The sequence below is a fragment of the Anabrus simplex genome, chromosome 4 (genome assembly GCF_040414725.1).
Source record: "Anabrus simplex isolate iqAnaSimp1 chromosome 4, ASM4041472v1, whole genome shotgun sequence".
Classification (NCBI taxonomy): Eukaryota; Metazoa; Arthropoda; class Insecta; order Orthoptera; family Tettigoniidae; genus Anabrus; species Anabrus simplex.
The window spans coordinates 16,072,318-16,092,696 of record NC_090268.1 but is presented as its reverse complement, the minus strand read 5'-3'; the positions used below and the strand labels follow the sequence as shown (position 1 = coordinate 16,092,696).

The 20,379-nt window shown below is 39.5% G+C and overlaps 1 protein-coding gene across 4 annotated transcripts in view; it reads left to right on the top strand.

The window, feature by feature from the left end:
- LOC136871580 (S1 RNA-binding domain-containing protein 1) overlaps positions 1–9,422 on the top strand; it is a 168,722-nt gene extending 159,300 nt beyond the window's left edge. For all 4 annotated transcript variants that reach the window (XM_068227151.1, XM_068227148.1, XM_068227149.1 and 1 more), the window contains 2 exons: positions 4,162–4,332; positions 5,329–9,422. In XM_068227151.1, the coding sequence (XP_068083252.1) occupies positions 4,162–4,332; positions 5,329–5,519 (362 nt within the window). In that variant the 3' untranslated portion in view covers positions 5,520–9,422. The remainder of the gene's footprint in view (positions 1–4,161; positions 4,333–5,328) is intronic.
- The last annotated feature ends 10,957 nt before the right edge of the window (positions 9,423–20,379 follow it).

The window sequence follows — 20,379 nt, the reverse complement described above, 5'->3', positions numbered from 1 at the left end:
ATGAGATTTTACTTCTGAGAAGTGCTTTTTCGAGTGTTCATTTTTGCTGTTAGTTTTTTTGAAATCTGTCTGATAATTGGCAAGCGCAGTTCGCACAAGTTCACTTGATTAGTTCAGATCGATATATAGATTAAATGAATTTAAGCATTGAGCACGGTGATTCACACACATCAGTAATCCCAAAGATTGAGATCAGTTTCTTGGCACACCCTTTTGTTAGTGGGTATTTTTCTTCTGGAACATTCTTCCAAAACTCTATGGTAGAAACGCCACTTTGTTTGAGTCCTTTTAGTCCTTTGTCCCCTTGCAGTTCTAGTAGCTCAAACTCTACAGCTGCTGTATCCTTTGTTATTGGTGATGAAACAGGCAGCCACCACCGCCACCGCCACCGCCACCGCCACCACCACCACCACCACCACCACCACCACCACCACCACCAACCACCACCACCACCACCACCACCACCACCACCACCACCACCACCACCACCACATAAAAAGGATTTCCCAGGAATGAAAATTAAGGTTTAAGTGATCTCAAATCATTTAATCTGCCATTGATTTCTTCAGCAAGGCCAGACATTTTACTCATGCAATCTTCAGTTTCCACCTGAACATCAGGAAGACTTTGAGTAATTTTCTTCAAACATTTCAAGTGAGAAAATGTCTTAGTCTGAAGGTCTTTCCCAAAAAGCTTTCACTTGATATGAAAGCTAAGTACAGTCTGGGCCAAATCAGAAGTAAGTTTTTCTCGTCCTTGTAAAGATATGTTTAGCGTTTTTAAATGCTAGACCACATCTGTAAGAAAAAAGCGAAATCTACTGGGGGTCATTAAGTTCAGGGAAGGATTTTCCTTTTCTTCCATAAACTGTTTGATTGGATCAAGTAATTCACAACATCTGCCAAGAAGATTGGTTACTGATAGCCATATTACTAAGCAGTACCAATATACATCATCAGGAAACTCATCATTGTTCATATCTTATATAAAAATTTGAACTGTCTGCGGGTTTTGGCACATGAGCGAATACAGTTCACAATTTTGAGAACTACCTGCATAATATGCGGGTACTGAAATTCTTTTGCTGCTATATGTTCTCTGTGTATAATACAATGTACAGGTAGAAAATCAGGAACTGATGTGTCAGCATTTAAAGGCCCAATAAGCCCTCGTTTCGTGCCAGTCATAAATGGTCCACCATCGGTAGCAACGCTGACAATATTACCGATAGGCACTGTAAAGCACCATTCAGGGCTTCTTTAATGTCACAACCTCGAGTAGTATCCTTCAAAGTAACCAGGTTTAAAAGTTCTTCCACCACCTGCAAGTCCCTTGACCCAAATGTCACAAATATGGCTAGTTGTGGTTTATCTATGACAGGGCCTCTCAAATGCCCAAACTCTCTCGCGTGCAGACAGCGGCGCAGAGTTCCTGTGCACAGTGCATCGGTCTGGCTCGGCTCGGACCAACGCTTCATCTCTGGGCTACGAGGCTCAACTCGGCTCGGATTTGGAGCGCTACGGAGCAAGTGAGGAAGAGGGAGACAGGCGTGGGGAAAGAGAGAGACAGCGTTATTGCTCCAAATCGAGGAGTGGGGGTCTGCACTCTGGTCAACCAAGCGAAGTCGTCTTTTGCACCGTGCACAGTGCATGCACCCTGAGAGGCCCTGACTCGTTCAGAGTCCGACTTACTGCTGAGCACTTGCTTGGGTTTTTTGTAAATTATTTAAATTATCCGCACTAATAACAGAAACTCGCCTCTCTATTGTGTGTCTAGCAGGGGGCATTTTGAGTTACTGCAGTTTCTTATTTTCGGGTTCTAAAACAGAAATATCTTGTGCCATGTTCTTCTTAATACCCCTCTGTGTAAGGCTTTTTTGTTTTTGCAATATTAAAAGCCAAGATGAAGCCAGCTTCTGTTGTCAAATCTGATTCCTTGGTAAAAATTGACATAACCCTATTCTTTTTTCCTTTAGTGATTTCAGTTTGGTTTTCCTTAACTGAGAGCCAATGGGAAAATCTTTGTTGAAACCGCTGTGGTTAGTGTCATGATGGCGTTTTAGATTACTGGCCTTGAACTGTGACAAAGTTATTTGACACAAAATACACATTGGCTTACCGTTTCTTTCTACAAAACGAATTCTTCCTCGCACTGTTAATAAACTTAACCATGATAGGTTAATATTGTGTTTGGTCCGTATTGACTGGTCTGAATGTATAATATAACTATTTATAATAGTTTATTTAAATCTGCCTTGATCAGTACACTCATTAAATGAAAGAAACATTATTAATTAAACCATACATGTTTCGGGAAATCTCAACTATTCCCTTCATCAGTGGTTAGATCAAAGAATAACACAATATGACACAATCTTTTGTTTTACAATTTGAAGGAGTAATGTGTCCCAATACATCATATCAAAGAGTAAAGAGAACTTATGAAATATTATAAAAATGATCAATACATACAATTTTGGTTGAACTGAATGAGAACACTATACAAATTTAGCAATTTAGTGTATCGACAAGGTAGAAAATAAAAAAATACTTAATTGTGAATCTGTTTAAGTGCGATATGGACCATGAAGTTGATTTTATGTAAGCCAAACAACAATCGAGTGCAAGTAGTTTTTAATTCTCTAATGTAATAAAATAAGGGACATTAGATACAAAAGCGCCCAACATGATGGCGAAATCCTTTCTTAAATCTTCCATTGTAATTTGGTCACCGGTATACTATTCATAGTCAGTTTATGGAAATCTTGTACCGTGTAAATTAGGCCTACAACGACTTTTCAAGGTTATGTTGAACTCGAGAATATGGTTTTGAATGTAAGTATCAATCTTCAAGTTCTTGAATGCATTAAATTAAATTCTGCACGTCACTAATCACAATCAAATTGGAAAGAGAAAAAATATCATTAACACTTCCGAAATTACGATTATTCGCGACCTTGAGCTTAGTTGGAAAGCATGCTTGCTGTACAAGTCAGTACGAGTGCAAAATGATACAAAGATTTAAATGTAACATGCTCAAATAAAACGACTGCTGTTTTTACAACATTTTAACATAAAAATGTGAAATTCCCAGTCTTATATTAGGACGAAAACAGTACCGGTAATAGGCAATCCCAAATACTCCTGATCTCAACAACATAATCGTGTAGGATAATATTAAAATACTACTGTAAATTTGTGTTACTTAAGTAGTAGCAGTTCCAATTCCTGCCTGAAAGCCCAGTGACTATACAGTGCCCTGAGGGAAATGCCGAAAATCTGTTTGGCGATAAACTCGGAAAAAAGTAAAAAAATAAACATCTAACCCTGGACATAATGTAGACGTTTTGCAAGCACGAACATTTGACGAAATTCGTTCAGTCTTCAAGTAGAGCTGTCAAAATGTGCTCTATCTCCTTCCAACTGTTGTGGACACACACTGCGTTATGATTTCTCTAACAATACCACCCGAATGCGATGCTAAGATGGTCCCTTATGCAAGTTCACTGCCGATCACTTTTCCAGTACAGTACCATACTTCCTCAAATTACCGCAATGATGGGACATTAACACAAAGATCCGTAAGTGTGCCATAGCGGTCCTTTCGTGAGATACAGTTTCTTGCAAATCGCGTGATCGAGGATTTAGTGTTGATGGGACTGAAATTTCTGGACGGTTGATCCGGGAAATCGTTCCTGCGAGGAATGGATAATGCGAGATTTTTACAACGTGATTTAATTAGGATGCTCGCGGGACCACATAATTTGAACGAATAATACGGGAAAACATAGTTTCCGGGAACATATAATCGAGGTTCTAGTGTATATACCCATTTATCATCTATATATCCCCATTCTCTTGAATTTATTGCTCTGTTTGAAATTCATATGTGCATTCAGGTATATCAACAGTGTTCATGCTAATAGATTTCTTTTGTTATGAAATGTTGGATAGGGTAAATTTAGTGTTTGTTTGGGAATCTCACTGTTCTTTGCTATGAGACTGTCAGGAAAAAGAAAATACACGTCAGTTATTTTGTGAATTTTGAACTTAAGTTTGATTAGTCTGCCACTGCACTACAATGAAATGAGAGTGTGAAAATCTCTGTCTACATTCTAATAATTAATTCTGTGTTAGTGAGACCCATTTCTTGTTGTTACAGGTCTCGCCAAGTTGGCAGAAGAGATGGGTGTTCCTGAACCTCAGATGAAGTTGATTGTTGATGGATTGCAGCTGCCACCTGAGTATGACATGCGTTCACAGTTTGAGGAACCTCTTTTCCGAAGAGGGATCAATTCGATGGAAGATCTCAAAAGTGGCTCCATTTTGACTGGTAAGTGTATATTGTGTAAACTTGACATTATCATGGTATCATCAGATTATCCTTCCTAAATTCAAATCGTTTTCAGTGTAAAAAGACTAACCACAGTAGTAGTTCACTGTGCAGATCTGTTGTGTATTCACTGATTTAAATAAAACAAATTAGATATATTGATTAATTTGATCAAAATATCTTCAATTTTGTCTCTGCCCACCTACTCAACTTTTGGCTATTTTTGCGGATTTTTAAAATTATTATTAATTTTTTTTGCCTTTTGCTTTACGTCACACCGACACAGATAGGTCTTATGGTGACGATTTGGCAGGAAAGGCCTAGGAATGGGAAGGAAGCGTCCGTGGCCTAAATTAAGGTACAGCCCCAGCATTTGCCTGGTTGTGAAAATGGGAAACCACGGAAAACCATCTTCAGGGCTGCCGACACTGGGGTACATTGTGGAGATTTAAAAAACTATCTGCATAAACCTGGGTTAGTAGGTAGCCAGAAAGCCAAGTTCACGTGATGTCACAAATGCAAGCAGCCGCTCACACAGAACCTTGCTAGACAAGCGAATTGGAATAAATCTTTCGCTCAAGTAACTGACTGTACTGCGACAGTCCTGTACCTGCTCAACCTATAGCAGTTAATGAGGATTTGTACAAGATCCAAATGAATAAGTGGAAATGTGATTTTCAGAACATTGCTGTCTTTCTGTCAAAAGCCATCCTGGGCCTAAGCATCCATCCAGTCGTTACTCTCGTGCACTCAATCCAAATTCCATCAAGTTGCTGTCATCCTTCCAGTATGTCTCTACAAGTTGCAAAACATCTAGGCTATTTCACAGGGAAATTTGAATGACAAGAAAATAAAAACAGTTTCTCACTGCAGATACTGCTCATGCCATCCAAGGTGTTTCAATCGAAGTAGGGTTCTGTGTAGTATTTCTAGGACTTATATTTTGTGATCTTGAATTGAAATGATAATTAACATAGTTTCTGTTTTGTTTTTCAGGCCGCGTTCAAAACGTGACTCACTTTGGAACATTTGTTGATATTGGTGTTGGTCAGAATGGCCTAATACCTATGCGAATGTTACGAAGATTCAACTCGCCGCCTCAGTTGGGAAATCGTGTGATGGTGAAGGTATTAAATGTGGAACTAGCAAGACGGAGGATATCTCTTGATCTTATTAAAATCCTATAATATTGTACATATGCTAAGAAACTGTCGCATAATAGATGGAGTTTTAAAAAGTGACTGTTAACATAGCAGGTTTCTGTGTTATTTTTTAAATCATGTTCAGAATGGGAGTCACTTATGAATATTTGTTGTCATCGGTATTGAGAGGATGGCCTGATCTCTAAGTGACACACTTGATGTTTTAAAAATAATCTCAGTTTAAGGTAGCAAACTGTATTTCTATATTCAAAACATCGTAAAAGAATAAAAGAAAGAATCTTTTCGTACATAATCCAAAGACAGCAGTGCTCAAAAATTTTGATTTAAGAAGATATGTTTTTAAATTAAAAGTATCAGAACCTGACAGATTTTCTGATTATCAAAATTATTGATATAAATTATGTAAGTGTAAGGGAATATTTTGGAAACTTGTTGGAAGTTGATTGCATGATCAATAGGATATATCGCCACCCCTGGCTGCAATTTCCACCGTTAATCTTCTGGTCATGCTCCTGATCACGCCCCGGATGCCCACTGTACGTTCCCTCATTCTTCTTGCAGCGCCACCTGTAGTTCAGCCAGATTGTCGAAAACTTGTTTCTGAATGTGGCGACCAATCATATGCTCATTAGGGTAGAGGTCTGGACTCCCGTGGCTGGCCACCTCATAGTGAGAATGTTGACCTCCCGAAGAAACTCCATGACACTGTGAGTAGTGTAGGGTCCTTCATTATCCTGCACCAGCACAGAATTTTCATGGAAAGTGAATGCAAATAGCATTACGTGATTAATGAGTATCTCATCAATGTACCTGTGTGCCTTGAGAGAGCTGTTCTCAACGAGTACTTGACTGGTATAATTATCAGAAGTTACGCCACCCCACACGATCACGGAACCTCCTCCAAACAGTGCAATCTCGGCGAAGGTACATGGGGCAAAGCATTCTCGTGCCCTTCTCCATACCCTAGCTCTTCCATCTGGTGACCTCAGGTTGAATCTGAACTCGCCACTGAAGAGTACATGTCCCCACTGATCCCTAGTCCAATGTTCTTGCACCTGCGTGGAAAGAAGACAGTCTCTCCAATGTTGAGGACGGTTGCCTACTTGTACTTCCTCTCAAAACAACAATCACCACCACCAGCACCATCTCTGGTGTTGTGGCAGAAGTGCTGGTGCTCTGGCTGGTTTTCTAGCGGCTAAATTTGCCTTGTGGAGCCTACCTCCGACTGTGTTCTTACTCACAGATATGTTGTGGACCTCATCAGATAACCGAGCCTGAACTGCTCTAAGGTGTTGGTTCCTCAACACTTGTAGCCTGAAGAAACTGTGTTGCAAGGCAAAAGTAAACGTCGGACACCTGAACCAGGTTTTTTTGTGGTAGATATGATGATTTTGAAAACATTTCACAGCCCAATGAATGCTTGTAGGAGACGGATGTAAAACGCCTGCTGTGGCCATCATTCATAATGCTACTGCTTTCTTCCAAGCTCACCGGACTTGGAGAGGCGTGTTGATGAATTGTTTATGGCTCAGAAATATCTCAGATAATGCTCACATGCAGGTCAATCAGTATCACATGTAGAGGAGCAAATACAATGCTAAAATATGGTTTTTCATAATTGGCAGAAAATTAATAAGAAATGTGCAGAAGTAATAACCATTGGTTAAAGGGGTAAACAAACAAACAAACAAACCCCGTGGTGAAACAACCCCGAGAGACCATGGCCTACCAAGCGACCGTTGCTCAGCCCGAAAGCCTGCAGATTATGAGGTGTTGTGTGGTCAGCACGGTGAAGCCTCTCGGCCGATATTCTTGGCTATCAAGACTGGGGCGCCATCTCAATGTCAGATAGCTCCTAAATTCTAATCACGTAGGCTGAGTGGACCTCGGACCGGCTGTCAGATCCAGGTAAAAATCCCTGACCTGGCCAGGAATCGAACCCGGGGCCTCCGGATAAGAGGCAAGCACACTACCCCTACACGGCGAGGTCGTCATGATTGAAGGGGTAACTGTATTAAAAAGCCTTCTGTTATTATTCATCATTGCTTCTCCTTCAGTAATGGCCATAGAACATTAGACAATCAATAAATATTGCATACCTGCCAATTCTCCCGATTTACACGGGAGACTTACAGTCTTTTGCATAGTTTCCCGACCACCGGATGAGTTAGTTCTTTCTCCTTATTTGGAGTATGTTTTGAAACTCCTGCCATTTTAGAGTGGTCCTTCAGAGCTTGAAGGTTCTTCTTGTATTGGTTGCTGTGAATGTGGAAATCCTTTGCTTTCTGGCCGTTATGAGCTGTTAAAGATGCATTTCTTAGCTGCCGTGTTGTTGAAGTCCGGTTCTCACTGTCATCTTTAAAATGAACAGTGAATATCATGGTGCTGAATCTGGTGTTCTTTTTCACCCTTGTTTTGGATCGTGTTTTTGTTTGCCATGGTTATGATTGTGGTAGCTGCCTCCGTAGATCAGTGGTAGAGTGTCTGCCTTCATATCCCAAGATAGTGGGTTCAAACCCGGCAGAGGTGGTGGGATTTTTGAAGGGCGGAAGAAAGTCCATTCGACACTCCATGTCGTACGATGTCGGCATGTAAAAGATCTCTGGTGACACATTTGGTGTTTATCCGACAAACTTCATTAAAACTCAGCCACAGGAACAGAGTTTCGGTTTATGCTGTCTGCCATCTAGCAGGCCTAGAGTAAAATGGAATGTCGAAATTGATGAGCAGACAGCCAGATAGGATCAAATTAAAATGTATGCTCAGGGTAGCTGAGGCCATACGATTCTTCTTCTTCTTCTTCTTCTTCTTCTTCTTCTTCTTCTTATTATTATTATTATTATTATTATTATTATTATTATTATTATTATTATTATTATTATTATTATTATCAGGAGGTTGACCAGTGTGGCTTGAATAAATTCAACTGTGATAATTTACTAATGCAGTTTTTCTTCATACTGAGGGGTGCAATGCAATTTTCTCGAATTGCCTGATCCATGTAGGATGCTAAAGGGTTTATTGTGTCACCTATTCAATACATTATACATTTTTAAACACTTAGGAATTTATTATTAAATCCATTTGAGACATGTTTCACCCTTCATTGAGGGCATCATCAGTCATAGTACCTCCTCAAGGCATAAATCAGGTACCTGATTAGTAATTAAATTGTAAACATTAAGATATATTACAATGGGAAAGTTAAGCAAAAAAGAAAAACATGTTCAGTGATGATACAGTAGTTGGCACCAAGGTGTAAAATTACTGGGTATTTTAGCAGAGTCCAGCAGTGATGGTCTGAAGAATAATTGACGCTACCCATTAGAAAATTATTGTCCTAGGCATGTTTACATGCTCACTGCATGCTCAGAACTGACAAGTGCAACGTGATGCGTTTGACGGGCATACTAGAGACACTGCACAACACATTTGCACATCGCTTCGTCAGATTCTCACTGTGGTTTTAATTTCGTGACCGATCGGAGGTTGAAAAAAAAATAGCCCTTGAATTATGACGTGTGCTCTTTCAAGGTTTGATGTTTGATTATGGCAAAGTAATCATTCTGACAATAATTTTCTGACAATATCAGAGCAGTTTTCATGTATTAGTGAATCGAGGAAATTTTCATGTTTTGTGTTTCGTACTGGTTGCCAGTGTGATTTTTTGGCATCGCAAGGCGGGAAAGGGATGTTTCGACAATCTCCCAATTTTTGGTTTTCGAAGGTTGGCAGGTATGATATTGAAAAAAGTACGGTAATCTTATTCAGTGTGGAATTTAACTGAGATTTCTACCAAAATATCAAGTGTTTTTTGGAGGGCAGTGTATTTATATACATATTGACTTCCAACAAAGGAATATTAGTTCCTTAGGGTTTATGGCTTCTGAGTTTAAGAAACTGTAATCCTATTGCACATTAAATTGTACTTCAGTTATCTTGTGCATATTTTTAAAAAATGTCCATTTCCACATGTATGTGTTTAAAGTGGTAAGCATTCAAATCTGATGTACCTACCATCACCATACTATCTACCAGCCAATCACCCTGCGAAGTAAAACATACTGCATTCCTAATACAGTAACTATAGCCTTCCCTGCCAAAGACAGGAGTTGGAAAGTACTCTTATGTAGCAAGTAGTTAGGTGATATCTTGGGGCTACCCACTATGTAAAATACACTGAGTGGCCAAAAGTCATGGGAAGACACTGAATGTGATGTTAATAACTAGTTGCTCCTTCGCGAGTGTTCAGAACGCCAGCAGTACTGTGAGGCATCGATTCTACAAGGCGTTGGAATCGTTTTGGAGGGATCTGGGCCCATGCATCTTGTATTGCTACCCACAATTGGTCTTGTGTAGTTTGTGCGGGGTTCATGGAGTTTACACCAGTATCGACAGCATCCCATAAATGCTGGATTGGATTAAGTTTGGGGGATCTGGATGGTCAATCTAAGGTCGTAACTTCATCGGAGTGCTCCTCCAAGCATCTGCGTGCCACCACAGACCGGTGACATGGCGTCTTGTCCTGTTGAAACATGGCATATCCATCATAGTACTCTAGGGTTAGAAGGGGATGCAGATGGTCTGAAAGAATGTCCACATAATGTGCTCCCTGCAGCCGGACAATGGGGCCTAATTACGACCATAAGAATGCCGCCCAGACCAGAACTGAGCCACCTCCTGTCTGGACACGACCTTGTTGGCACACAGGATTCATAGCTTCGTGGGGCATACACCACACTCTCGTGCCCATCAGCTCGATACAACTGGAACTGGGATTCATCGGACCCTGCCACACGCCGTCACTCTTCCATGGTCCATTGCTGATATTCGCGTGCCCATGCACTTCGTTGAGTTCTTGAGTCGAGGTGTCAGCAAAGGGACACGAGTTGGTCGTCGGCTAGTGAAGCCTATGCAGTCCAGCTGCCTCCTTACAGTCCTAATGGAAATGGGTTCCTGACTCCCAACATGCAACTGAGCAGTGATCTGACTCACAGTAGCTCGTCTAGCGCTCGGTATGATTCTGCAGAGGCGACTTGATATCTGTGCACCTGTGGTCTTCCCGTGCGGCGGTGTACGCAGGTGGTAACATTCTGTCTGCGATATTGAAGGTCTGCCCTTGACACTGTTGACCTTGGAAACCCAAATTCACGTGTAATCTCCGCAATGAGCCATGCGCTGATGTTCATCCCATGTTCAAAGTTGGTTAACTCGCGACATGTTGCCATCTTCACAACATTGGCATCTGTGACAGAGTGCTCAACTACATTGCAGCTAGCCGCAACGCTCAGGGATCGTACACACCACATTTTCTAATGGGACACCCCTTCCCGTGACTTTTGGCCAATCAGTGCATTAGTTCAGGTGTGAGGATTGAGATTCTGATTCATTATACAGGGAGTTCCCAAAATGTTGGAAATAATCGAGATGTGGTTTGTAGTACATGTCAGAACAACACAAAACATCCCCATGAACTTAAGGGTTATGCCTGTTTGTATTCTCAGCTGGAAGGGAGGGGATGTTCCATATTGATTGTTGAATAAGCTCCAGAACAAGTAAACAGAAATGAACGTTAATACCCCTCTATCAAGTCATATCCTAGAAGATAGCAGGTCGATATAGGAGGAGGGAGCAATAGGAAAGTTGACAAGGACAAACATGAAATTGCAAAAGGAGAAGAACAATTTCTACACCTTAATTTATTACCAGCTTCACATAGATGTGTTCTTTCCTTACCAATCCCATTTCTTGTACATCAGTTTCTTCTCAGCCCCTGGTGAGCTAATTTCTGGTTCTCAGCTTCATAAGGAGGGTGAGCATGAACACTCATTGAGGGGCGATCTTGACAGATCTTTAGGCTTGATATGGGAAATGAGAAATATGAAAAAAATACCGGATATATAGAGAAGAAAAACAAAGACATAAGATAAAGGTGAATACTGACAGTAAAATACTAGCAACACAGGGCAAACAGGAGAAAAGGATCCCGGTGTTTCATTATAAATAGGGCCAGGACATGTCATATTTTTTTCATTGCATTATTTCCATTGAAAATACATGTTTGCATGATTTTGTCTATGCTGACTAAAATGATGCAATTTTCATAGGTCATATAAAGTCATTTTGGCTTTTTTAATGTTTTTTATCATTAACTTCATCATCATCAGTGTCCCAGTCCGGTCGTCTATGTGTAGTTAACAAGCTTCCTCCACTCCTTTTTTGTCCTTCCACTTTTCCTGCTCCATTACTTCCGCCACATCCAATCTAGCTTCTCTAATGTCCTTCCAAATCTGATGTGTCCACCTTCTTCTCGGTCTTCCAACTGGTCTCTTTCCTTTAACTTCTCTTTCCAATTCCCTTCGTGCTACCTGTTCCTTTCCCATTCTTTTTGCATGTCCAAACCATCTCAATCTTGGCTTTCTGTATGTTCTGTACTAACAGTTCTATATTTAGCTCTTCTCTGATTTTAATATTTTGGATTCTATCTCTTGTTGTCTTTTTAACCGATGTTCTTAAAAATTTAATTTCTATTGCTTGGATCTTACTATCTTACTATCCCTTATCAGTTACTAGTTGCCGGGCTGAGTGGCTCAGACGGTTAAGGCGCTGGCCTTCTAACCCCAACTTGGCAGGTTCGATCCTGGCTCAGTCCGGTGGTATTTGAAGGTGCTCAAATACGACAGCCTCGTGTCGGTAGATTTACTGGCACGTAAAAGAACTCCTGCGGGACTAAATTCCGGCACCTCGGCATCTCCGAAGACCGTAAAAGTAGTTAGTGGGACGTAAAACAAATAACATTATTATTATTATTATTATTATTATTATTATTATTATTATTATTATTATTATTAGTTACTAGCATTCTAGTCCATGTGTTACAATTGGTAAGAAATACTGTTTATATAATGTTAATTCTAATTAAATTCTAAGAGCTCTGGGGATAGGAAAACATCATCTGAGACAGACAAATCCTAACATTCAACTTGACGAACTGAATGATTACTTTAGTAGAATAAATATTCAACCTACCCAAATTAACTGTAGACTCACTGCCCTAACCTCCAGCTAATCCACCATTCACATTTCACAGTGTCACAGAAAACCAAGTTAAAAAAGGCTTTGTACTTGATTAAATCAAAGGCTACAGATGTGGATGATATTCCTATTACTTCTGTATATGAGATTGTGTGTGCTGTCCTGCCTATACTGATGCACATACTAAATTACTGTTTACTAAACAGAACTTTCCCTACTGTCTGGAAAACAGCCAATACTATACCGGTACCTAAGATTTTATACCCACAATCACCCTCTCTCGTCCTGTGTCCATACTCCCTGTGCTTTTTTTTTTTTTTTTTGTTTTTTTTTTTGCTTTGCAAGGGGCTTTACGTCGCACCGACATAGATAGGTCTTATGATGACGATGAGATAGGGTAGGCCTAGGAGTTGGAATGAAGCGGCTGTGGCCTTAATTAAGGTACAGCCTCAGTATTTGCCTGGTGTGAAAATGGAAAAGCACGGAAAACCATCTTCAGGGCTGCCGACAGTGGGATTCGAACCCACTATCTCCCGGATACAAGCTCACAGACGCGCGCCTCTACGTGCACGGCCAACTCACCCGGTCCTGTGCTTTCTAAAGCCTTTGAACGTTTAGTATATGAGCAAGTTCTGGAATACCTAAATAAAAATGCTCTTCTGGACCTATGCAATTTGGATTTAAGAAGGGCCACAGTACTGTGACAGCACTTTTGAAGGTTAGTTAAGACATTAGAAAGGCTATGGACAAATGACTGCTCACTATACTTATCCTTCTTGACTTCAGTAGCGCCTTTGACACTATAGAAGTTCAGACTATGATAAAGAAAATGAAACTGCTAAATTTCGACCTGGCTGCGCTTAAGGTTTTTAGTTCTTATTTGAGTAACCGTCAGCAGCGTGTAACAGTAAACGACAAGGCCTCTAAATGGAAAATGAAAGTGGTGCTCCACAGGGCAGTATTCTAGGGCCCTTACTTTTTTTGTATTTATATCAATGACATACCATCAATGATGAGGAAATAAAACACACCACCTCTATGCTGACAATCTACAAATTTATTGACACTGCAAGACTTCAGACTTAGATGAAACAATACAAGATATTAACAATGACCTCCGACGACTCAGTATATATGCACAACAAAATTGTCTTATACTAAACTCCATAAAATCTCAGGCAATAATAATTGGATCACGAAAATTACTGAGCTGCTGAAAGAATGTCGCAATCCCGCCTATCCTACTGAATGGTAACATTATTCCCTACAGTAAAATGGTTACAAATCTCAGAATAATTATGAATGAAACACTTAATTGGTCTGATCACACGAAAGAAATACGTAAAAAGATTTTTGGAGTGCTTTACCCTCTTAAACGACATGGGGATGTATTTCCATTTGAGCTAAATACCAAACTAATACAGACACTGGTTCTCCCTATTCTTGATTATTGTGATGTTGTTTTAATTGATATGACGAGAGAAGAAACGCTTAAACTTCAACGAGCACTGAATTCCTGTCTGCGATTTATTTACAGTATTTGGTACGATGTTCATATCACCCCATACTATCAGGCTCTCTCATGGCTGAAGCCTGATAAACGTCGGCAGCTACACATGTTAAGAGTGTTAGCTGAAAATCAGCCACTGTATGTTTCTTCTAAATGCATCTCTCTATCATCATTTCACAACTTAAATACACGTTGGAGATCCTTTCTTTCTATCCCAGTGCACCGCACAGATAAAATGAATAGGTCATTTGTGGTGACTGGTGCCAGACTATGGAATTCCCTGCCAGCTCAGGTCAGAGAAACTAGCTCTTTGTCAAGATTTAAGGTCTCCTGCCGAGGCTACTTGCTGAGGACAGCTGAATGGTTGAAGTATGAATATGTGCGTGCCTGAAGATTAGTCATTTTGAAGAGTTTTTAATATTAATTTATTTAATTAGTTTTCATTTCCGTTCATTTTTGTAGTTTTAACTATACAAAGGTTATAAGTAGCTATTCTCATTTTGGTTCCGTATTGAAGATGACGTGTGTCTCGAATATTATTACAATATTTTTTTAAATCCACCTGTTCAATACAATACAATATAAACCACTATTTCATATGGTTAAAATTTCATACATAATACATAAAAGTCAATGGTACATGTTTCACCCTCCTTTACGGGCATCATAAGCCATATCAATCTTAAAATGATACATATGGAGTCTTTCTAATCTTATGAATTATGAATAATGATTTCGTAAAACATTATACAATAACATCTAAAACAACGATAATGCACCAAAGTGTGTTAAAAAAAATTAACAGTTTTTGAAGATTAAAATGTGGTTAAACATGAATATTTGAGAGTTTAAAACTAAAATGGATCCTTTTGTTATATATCATTAAGACTGTGACGGCCTTGAGTGTAAACACAATCAAAGGGGGATGTTTCTTCAATTTCCATAGTATGAATCCAAGATGATAAAATCACTGTCAGTTATTTAAAACAGAAGTGTGTACGTAATAAACATGTTAAAATGTGTATACGGTTGATATATCTGAAAGTAGAAAAGAAAATGGAAATTGAAGAAACATCCCCCTTTGATTGTGTTTACACTCAAGGCTGTCACAGTCTTAATGATATATAACAAAAGGATCCATTTTAGTTTTAAACTCTCAAATATTCATGTTTAACCACGTTTTAATCTTCAAAAACTGTTAATTTTTTTAAACACACTTTGGTGCATTATCGTTGTTTTAGATGTCATTGTATAATGTTTTACTAAATCATTATTCATAATTCATAAGATTAGAAAGACTCCATATGTATTATTTTAAGATTGATATGGCTGATGATATCCGTAAAGGAGGGTGAAACATGTACCATTGACTTTTATGTATTATGTATGAAATTTTAACCATATGAAATAGTGGTTTATATTGTATTGTATTGAACAGGTGGGTTTAAAAAAATATTGTAATAATATTCGAGACATACAAAGGTTATGCCGAAAGTTTTTAGCAGTGCATAAACCGTCATGATGAGGACAATGGGATTATTTTCATTTGAAAGAGCAATGGTTTTCGACCTTGGAACATGCGCGCGCTACCCCTCCTAGCGGTAGTTCCTCCACAGCGAGGGAAGAAAGCACAGGCAGTGCTGAGTCAGACACGGTGCAAGATGGATCTGTCGCAATGATTTTTTATGATTATAAAAAGAAATTAAGTGCCGAAGAATGCCATTCTTCTTTGCTGCACGTTTTTGGTGAGGCTGCTCCTTCTAGAGCCACAGTTGGAAATTGGTTTCGCGAGTTCTGAAGAGGTCGGCAGTCAATTGAAGATGAACCTAGTCCTAATCGCCCAGCAACAGCTGTGACTCAAGAAAACATTGATGCTGTGAGGGAAATGATCAAAGCAGATCCACATCTTACATTTTGTGACATTGAAGGGACCTTAAATATTGGGTCAAGAGTAGTGCAGACCATCGTTCACGATTATTTAGGCCTTACCAAGTGATGTGCCCGTTGGGTGCCGCATTCCCTGACAGAAAGCCAAAAGGCGGAGAGAGTGGACTGGTGTCATTTCATGCTAGAAAAATTCAATGGAGGACAGTCCGAAGACACCTACAATATCATCACAGGTGATGAAACATGGGTCTACCATTCTGACCCTGAAATGAAGAGACAGTCTTCTGTGTGGTGCTTTTCAGGGGAGGAACCACCCACAAAACTTTGAAGTCGGAGCTCCGGAAAGAAGATGGTGGCCACTTTTTTTATGAAAATGGGGCATCTCACCTCTGTGACCTTGGACACACATCGTACAGTCAATGCTGAATGGTATGTGAATGACTGTCTTCCCAAAGTCCTGACCACTTGGAGGTCACAGCACTCAGTATCCAAGAGTAGGCACCTTCTGCTGCATCACAACAATGCATCTGCACACAGGACTGCTAGAACAATGGACTTTTTGAAAAGGGAAAAAGTGCAAGTGTTACCTCATTCCCCCATTCACCTGACTTGGCCCCATGTGACTTCTTTCTATTCCCTAAGACCAAGGAAAAAATACGTGAGCAGCGGCTTTCGTCAGATGAAGAGGCCATTGCAGCGTACGAGAGTGTACTAAGTGATATCCTGAAAGAAGCTTGGACTGAAACCTAAGTGGTTTCAGTCAATGGAAAAATGTATACGTGCTAATGGAGAGTATTTTGAAAAGTTGTAATTGTTGTTTTGCAAATAAATTTTTTTCTCACACTCTGCTGAAAACTTTCAGCAGAGCCCTCATATTAAGTATCTTAGTATTTTATTTAAGATTTTGAATAGAATGTGGTTAAGTGTAAGAGAGGGCCTCGAGCCCTAACTTTGCCACTATAAAAAAGGCACAAATAAAAAAAAAAAATAATAAATAAATAAATAAATAAATAAATTTCGTTCTCTTGAGTACTTTGTCATCCCATAAAAGCTCTCTGACCTGATGATAAAATGTTGTACCTGTACTTAGTCTGTTATTAATTTCAGGGTCAGTTTCATTACTTCCATTAATAAAGCTACCCAGATATGTAAACTGTTCTACATTCTCTGTTCTCCGTCTATGTTCACTTGGCTTCTCTTTTTCTCTTTTCCACAGTGCATGACTACAGTTTTCTTTTTACTAATTACCATTCCAAACTCCTTTAGATTTTCAATCCAAATGTCTAGTTTCCTTTGTACATCCTTTTCTCCGTTTCCGCAAATCACCACATCATCTGCACATACCAAAGCATTCACTTCATCACTACTGATACTCTGTTTTACACGTTTTATGATTTCATCCATCAATATAAGAAACGATAATGGCAACAGTGCACGTCCTTTCTTGAGACTTTTTTTAAAATAAAATGTTTCAGAATCACCACTTGTACACTGCTTAATTTTTATCTTGTTAATTAATGATTTTGGTACATTCCTTTTCCATAAGCATTCCCATACATGTTTTCTCTTAACTGTATCATAAGCTTTTTCCAAATCCAAAAATATGAATATGATTTCTTTGTTCCTTTTCAGATGTTTTTCCATTATCGTTCGCTCTGTAAATATCAAATCTGTTGTTGATCTGTTCGATCTAAAGCCATATTGTCCTTCCTCTAACCGTGTTTCAGTTATATCCCTCAGTCTTTCGATTTTCATATTATAATCATATTTCCCCATGAATTTTTGAATTTTTGTCATATTTTTATATTTTTTATTCAATTTGTATATACCTGCAAGCAGTTATCTCAAAGATGGATTATTCATATCTCCTAATTGTTGTCTGCAATATTTCTTACAATTATCTTTCTTAGAAATATATATTTGTGTGAATTACAACCAAAAACAACCAATACCATTAACATGGCTTGATGTAGAAACAACACTAAAGAGCATGTGAAATGGCTTTGATGATCTCAGCTCAAACATGATAAAGGCAGCTGGAATACCAGGCTTGACTTGGCTATATAGAGTGTTATCAATGATTTGGGAAAGAAACAAAATCCCAGAAGATTGGAGTAAAGGAGTCATCATCCCACTGTTCAAAAAGGGCAACCGACGGAAATGTGGAAATTACAAAGGCATCACGCTGTTGTCACACTCACTGAAGCTGCTGGAAAAGATCAAAGAAATGAGACTTAGGAAGATAGTGGAACCTTTTGCTTGAAGAAGAACAACACGGGTTCAGGAAAGGTCGAAGTACTGTGGATCTTACCTCTGCAGTAAAAATGTTGACAGAAAAGTACTGGGAATATGGAAGAAATCTTGTGATTGCATTTGTGGACATAAAAAAAGCATATGATAGTGTTCCTTGAAACAAGATATGGGAATGTCTGGAAGACCTAAAGGTGCAAAAGTACTTAATTGACAAAGTCAAGATGCTATACCAGAAGTGCTACAGCTGTGTCCAGATAGGCGACGGACGATCAAAATGGTTCGAAACAAAGAGGTGTCCAACAAGGAAGTGCTCTGTCACCACTGCTGTTCGTAATAGTAACGGACAAGGTCATCAAATCTATCAAGAAAATGCCCTGGTATTTGCTGATGATGTGCTTTTATGGGGAGAGACCGAAGCTGAAGTTCAGAAGAAACTTAATGAATGGAACAACACATTCAAAAATTTTGGATTGACGATGAGCAAAACAAAGACAGTGGAAATTACCATCAACAGGGAAGGAACAAGGCTCAAATACATTTCTGGAAGGAGCAAAAATCGAATCAGCTTTCCAATTCAAGTACTTCGGAAGCACAATCTCGAACACAACATTGTTTACTGGGAGAGTTGGCCGTGCGGTTAGGGGCGCGCAGCTGTGAGCTTACATCCAGGAGATAGTTGGTTCGAACTCCACTGTCGGCAGCCTTGAAGATGGTTTTCTGTGGTTTCTCATTTTTACACCAGGCAAATGCTGGGGCTGTACCTTAATTAAGGCCACAACTGCTTCCTTCCCACTCCTAGCCCTTTCCTATCCCATCGTCGTCATAAGACCTATCTGTGTCGGTGCGATGTGAAGCAACTAGCAAAAAAAAAAAAAAAAAAAAAAAAAAAAAAAAAAAAAAACAACAACACTGTTAGGCAGGAAATACTCGGCAGGACACAGAAAGCATCGAACTTCTACAGTCAAGTCAGAAATCTTCTCTGGGACTGCAAAATACCACAAAAAACAAAAACAATCATGCACCACACTTACTTCATACCAATCCTCGCGTACAGTTTAGAGACATGTACCCTACTAAACAAAGACTTCAGTAGAATCCAAGCAACTGAAATGAGATTCATTAGAACCATGAACCAAACTACCAGAAACGACAAGATCAGAAATGAAGTGAATAGGAAAAAGTAGCTGGTATTGTGGTTCCAATTACCAGTGTCGTAAAGAAATTGAGACCTCGGTAGTATGGGCACATAATGAGAATGAAGAGGGAAAGACCTGCCAGAAAATATTTTGATCTTAATCTCGTAGGAAGAAGACCACAGGGAACACCAAGAAAATGTTGGATAGAAACTTTAAGATCAGGTGTGGAGGAGAGAGGACACAAATGGGAGGATGTACTGGAACAGAAGATGTATGAAGACACCACCCCCGGGAAACTGGAGTTGGAAAATGATGATGAGGACGGTAAACTGTATAGAGAAAGACAGGTGAGTAGAAAGCGACAGAAAGGTGAGCCTCAATTGAACTCTAATGATTTGACTTATTTTAAATGGGCCCCAATAACATCCTGTAATGTTGAGCAGTCTTTTTCCTGTTAAAGGTCAATGTTGCATGAAAATAGAAGACCGTTCCTATTTGAAAACTTTAAAATGTATGGAATCTGCTATTGTGATTCTTTCTGATCGCCTATCAAAATTTCATTCTGTGCAGAGTAATTGGATTGAGTAATTAAATAAATTCAAATTATAATAAAATATTGTTATTTATTTATTATTATTGAATGTGCTAGATTTTAAAAGTATATTTTCAATATAATAATTTAAACAGCAGCAAGATTTTTTTTTCAAAAATGTTGCCAAATTATTTTGTCATGGGTAGCAGGTAGGGACCCTCTTCGGAGGCAGCCCTACTCAGGGAGTGGCGCCCCTGCCTATGTGAGTCCCAGAGCACACTGACCCAGTGTGTAACATCTGGTATGGGTCCCAGCTCAGGGTTACGAGTGAAGACCTCAACGACATCTACGGCGGAGAAGGTGGACTTCGGTATGGTGGAGATGGCAGAAGGGCAAACCTGTAGCGTCTGCACTTCAGAGGAGCGGCTAGAAAAAGGCATCTGTCTCCATGCCGGGATGGCCTAATTTTGAACCTGGCAGTAGGTATAAAATGCCTTTGGGTGTGGCGAGCCCATCGTAACAATAGCCTTT